General features: G+C 55.2%; 1 protein-coding gene across 2 annotated transcripts; it reads left to right on the top strand.

The window, feature by feature from the left end:
- Positions 1 to 357: 357 nt before the first annotated feature.
- LOC112401634 (40S ribosomal protein S5-like) lies at positions 358 to 2,161 on the top strand. Of its 2 annotated transcripts, none has more exons than XM_024747989.1 (2): positions 358 to 531; positions 1,382 to 2,161. In XM_024747989.1, exons 1-2 carry the CDS (start codon positions 476 to 478, stop codon positions 2,043 to 2,045), a joined length of 720 nt encoding a protein of 239 aa, XP_024603757.1. In that variant the 5' UTR covers positions 358 to 475; the 3' UTR covers positions 2,046 to 2,161. The 2 variants fall into 2 exon arrangements, with proteins under 2 accessions (XP_024603757.1, XP_024603758.1); XM_024747990.1 differs by having other exon boundaries at positions 361 to 502; positions 1,382 to 2,157.
- Positions 2,162 to 4,141: the final 1,980 nt, after the last annotated feature.

Below are 4,141 nucleotides of genomic sequence, written 5' to 3'. Positions count from 1 at the left end.
CGCCGCCCCAGGCAGGTGAGGGCGCGCGGTCGCCTCCCCGCCTCCCGGCCGGCTCCGCCGAGGCGCCGCGCTCCCCCCAGCGGCCAGGCAGTGGTGGGAGGCCTCCGGGCTCGCTCGGCGGCTAATCCGGGGCCCGGGTGCGGAGGGGAAGTCCCCCTGCGGTGGGCGGCAGTCAGGAAGGAGGATTCCATACATTCCTTGGCGCGGAGGAGGCTGCAGTCCGCCGGGCGCCCTAATGCGCCTGAAACGCTACAGGACGCCCGCGGCCTTATATGGGCAGCTGGGGCCTGAACGGCGCCGCGAGGCTGGAAACCACCGGGCCCTCCGCTGTCCTCCCTGGTCCTCCCAGTCCCGCTCACGCCTCCCTCTCTCGTCTACTGCGACCCTGGACGAGTCCCTGGTTCTCTGGGCCTCAGTAGCCCTACGGGTGAAGCGGGATTAGTAATTGTACCTACTTCGTAAAGTTGCGGTGAGGATGGAGTTAATTCGTGTAAAGGGCTTGGTGAGTGCCTGGCGAGTGGAAAGTGTTCCGTAAGTGTTGCCTTCTACTAGCTTTCTGTACGGAGGGTACTGCGGTCCACTGTCCCCCGCCCAGGTAGAATTTGGGAGGATCAAAGGTGTGTTTTCTCGGAGAGAACTGAGACCCTGATCTCTAGACCTGCTACTTACCGTGTGAGCTTGACTTCTCTGAGCCCGCTTTTCTCCTTTGTCGGATGGTGACCGGCACCTGCCCCACCGGCTTACAGGATGGGTGCGGAGGAGCCGAACGCTTGGGAGTAACGCGCAGGGCCAACTGTGAGACGCTGATGGGTGTGGGTGCGCCAGGGCGGGGCCCTTCCCTCTCCCTGCCCGCGCCCTTTCCCTCCATCTTGCAACCCCTCCTCCCACTCTGGTGAGTGTGTACAGTCCTTGACTTAAGGGTAGATACTACAACAAGCCAGTTTGTACTCAGACACGTGGACAGCAGCACATATCCGTGCACCCTCCACTGGAGTACGTGGACCTGGCAGCTAGGCAAGGCCCCTCTTGGCACTGGGTTTTAGCCAGGATGTCGGGACTGGTCTGCAGGGGAGGGGAGAGAGAAGGAAGGAGAGGGCTTCCCTGGAATCGCCCTTTGGGTGGGTTTGGGGGGCCTCGTTTCCTTCTCCTGTAAGGGATGTGTATGGATGGCCCTGAGACCTCCATCAGGATGTTCCCATCAGGCCCCACACCCAGTTGGTTCCTCTCACACCCATTCTGCTCATACGAAGAAGGCTGTGGGTTAAGCCGTTTGTCTCTCGGGCAAGTTCCAGAAGGAGCAGAGCCCCCAGTTGGCAAGCAGGATGGTGGCGCCCTTGCAGAACACTCAAGAATGACCAGAAACGCTTCCTATCTGTGCCAGGGCGCGCATGGTCCACGCCGAGCGGCCGAGACGCCTCGGCTGCGCCTTCAGGATGACGGAGTGGCAGACAGCTGCACCTGCAGAAGAGACCCCCGACATCAAGCTCTTTGGGAAGTGGAGCACCAATGATGTGCAGATCCATGGCATTTCCCTGCAGGATTACATCGCAGTGAAGGAGAAGTATGCCAAATACCTGCCCCACAGTGCAGGGCGCTACATGGCCGAGTGCTTCCACAAGGCACAGTGCTCCATCGTGGAGCGCCTCACCAACTCCATGATGATGCACGGCTGCAACAATGGCAAGCAGCTCATGACTGTGCGCATCGTCAAGCACGCCTTTGAGATCATCCATCTGCTCACAGGCGAGAACCCCCTGCAGGTCCTGGTGAATGCCATCATCAACAGTGGCCCCCAGGAGGACTCGACCCGCATTGGGCGAGCTGGAACAATGAGGCGGCAGGCCGTGGACGTGTCCCCGCTGCGCCGTGTGAATCAGGCCATCTGGCTGCTGTGCACAGGTGCCCGTGAGGCCACCTTCCGGAACATCAAGACCATTGCCGAGTGCCCGGCAGATGAGCTCATCAGTGCCGCCAAGGGCTCCTCCAACTCCTACACTATCAAGAAGAAGGATGAGCTGGAACGTGTGGCCAAGTTCAACTGCTGATTGCCTGACCACAGCTACAATAAACCTGTTTTCCCTTTGGGGTGGCCCCCCCCTAAAAAAAAAAAAAAGAATGACCAGGAACCACCAGACATTCCATCCTCTGTGGATACCCTCTCAGGGAGTGATTTGGGAAATAAAGGAAATGTGAAAAACAGCAGAGATTCAAGTCATTCCTGAGCCTTCTGCCCCCTTGTCACAAATTCAATTATGTGGTGGATATCCCGGGTATGATGCTCATACACTATCCAAACATTTGTAGAATGGAGACATTATTTCCTCCTGAGAACAGTGTGCCCATTAAATGAGGCAGAGTAGTCTTTGGCCCACTTTTTCTTTCCTTTTAGATGCAAAGCTCACTTCTTCCAGGAAGCCTTCCTGGGATGCTGAGGTTCCAGACAACAGTGTTTATGCACCCTCAGATTCACAGGTGTCCACTTCAGCTCTCACCTGCTCATATGTTGCTTGAGAAGTGTTTTTAGATTTCTCTTAGCCCTGTTTCACAAATTAGGTCATAAGATCTTAGGAAGGGGACCAAGTCTTTTAAAATTTTCTCTCTCCTCTTCTTTCCTGCCTTTCCTAGTATCACATAATTTACAGCTCTGCACAGTGGCATGCTGAACATATTTTAGAAAATTTCCTATAGTCCAGACCAGCACTTGAGCTTTACAGCTTATGGAATCTAAGACACAATCAACTGTAAGATGAACCACTATTTTATGTACCACTGAGAAGGAAAAAATGGTGCCAATTAAACCATGTAATTAAATCGTTAGCAGTGCCCTGATTGCAGCAATGCTATAACATGCATCTTAGACACCAGTAATGGGTGTTCCCCTACCTCTGAGAATTGGCACCTGCTGTGTTTTCAGGTCATGGTTTGGAGTGGGATGGTCCACAGGGGCAGCAGAGGAAGCCCCATCCTTACATACACACTGCCTTGATAGGCTGAGGGTCACTCGGGCACGGGCACGTTTAGCAGATGGAGGAAGTGTCAGATCTTGAGACATTCGAGAAAAAGGTCAGCTCTGATACCTAAACCATGAGTGGAACCTGGGAAGACCAGTGGACCCATGTGAGTGGCGAAAGCTTGGGCACATCCCACTCCTGAGATGCAGAGCTCTTGGAGGTCTATGATTGGAGGGGGAGGAGGTGAGGCGGGAAGGAAAAGCCAGCTCCGTCACCCCTGGAGTAGACAACGGCAGGAAATGCAACGGAGCTGTGGCCCGGGGAGTCAGCCAGGACCTGGGGAGCCAGGGAGCCCAGCAAGTTATCAAAGCAGAGAGAGAAATAGGGGAGAGATACACGAAAGACTGTACTTTGTGCCTATTGCATGAGAGGCAAAAGGACAGCGAGAAGTCAGAAAGGAGCCCGGCGTTGAGAGAATGGGGAGGTGGTGGTCCCATCGACAGAGACAGGAGAATGAGGGAGGAAGCCAGTGTGACCAGAGACAGGAACTGGGGGTGGGGAAGTGGGCCTGGTCTGGCTTGTGCCGAGTTTAAGATGATGAAGGTCAGCCAGCAGGAAAGGCCAGAAATGAAGAGTGGAGGCTGTGAGGGGAAGAGCTCTCTGAAAGGGGGTTGCGGGGGTGAAGGCCAGTCTGAGTGTGGGAGGGGCAGGAAGAAAAGACTAGAAAGAAGTGACCTGAGATTAGGGAAGCCCAGGTGTGGCAGGGGATGCTCTGGGAAGCAGGATGGTCACTGGTTGAGACCCTCAGAAAGGTCCCTAACAATGAGGACTCAGGAAAGAGCCTTGGTTTGGTGAGGAGGTAATGGTGACCTCTGAATTAGAGGTTGGGGGAAAAAGTCAGCTTGCAAAGAATTAAGGAAGAGGGCTTCCCTGGTGGCAAAGTGGTTAATAATCCACCTGCCAATGCAGGGGACACGGGTTTGAGCCCTGGTTCGGGAAGATCCCACATGCTGTGGAGCAACTAAGCCCATGTGCCACAACTACTGAGCCTGCGCTCTAGAGCCCACAAGCCACAACTACTGAAGCCCATGTGCCACAACTGCTGAAGCCCACGTGCCTAGAGCCTGTGCTCCACAACAAGAGAAGCCACTGCAACGAGAAGCCTGCGCACCAAAACAAAGAGTACACCG

Source organism: Neophocaena asiaeorientalis, unplaced genomic scaffold (genome assembly GCF_003031525.2).
Source record: "Neophocaena asiaeorientalis asiaeorientalis breed wild unplaced genomic scaffold, Neophocaena_asiaeorientalis_V1.1 scaffold123, whole genome shotgun sequence".
NCBI classification, from domain to species: domain Eukaryota; kingdom Metazoa; phylum Chordata; class Mammalia; order Artiodactyla; family Phocoenidae; genus Neophocaena; species Neophocaena asiaeorientalis.
This window is presented reverse-complemented; position numbering and strand designations above follow the sequence as displayed.

Coding starts and splice junctions, on each gene's coding strand:
- LOC112401634 (XM_024747989.1), top strand. CDS start 476: ATGGAGTTAATTCGTGTAAAGGGCTTGGTGAGTGCCTGGCGAGTGGAA. Junction 532..1,381: donor TGGCGAGTGGAAAGTGTTCC/GTAAGTGTTGCC, acceptor TATCTGTGCCAG/GGCGCGCATGGTCCACGCCG.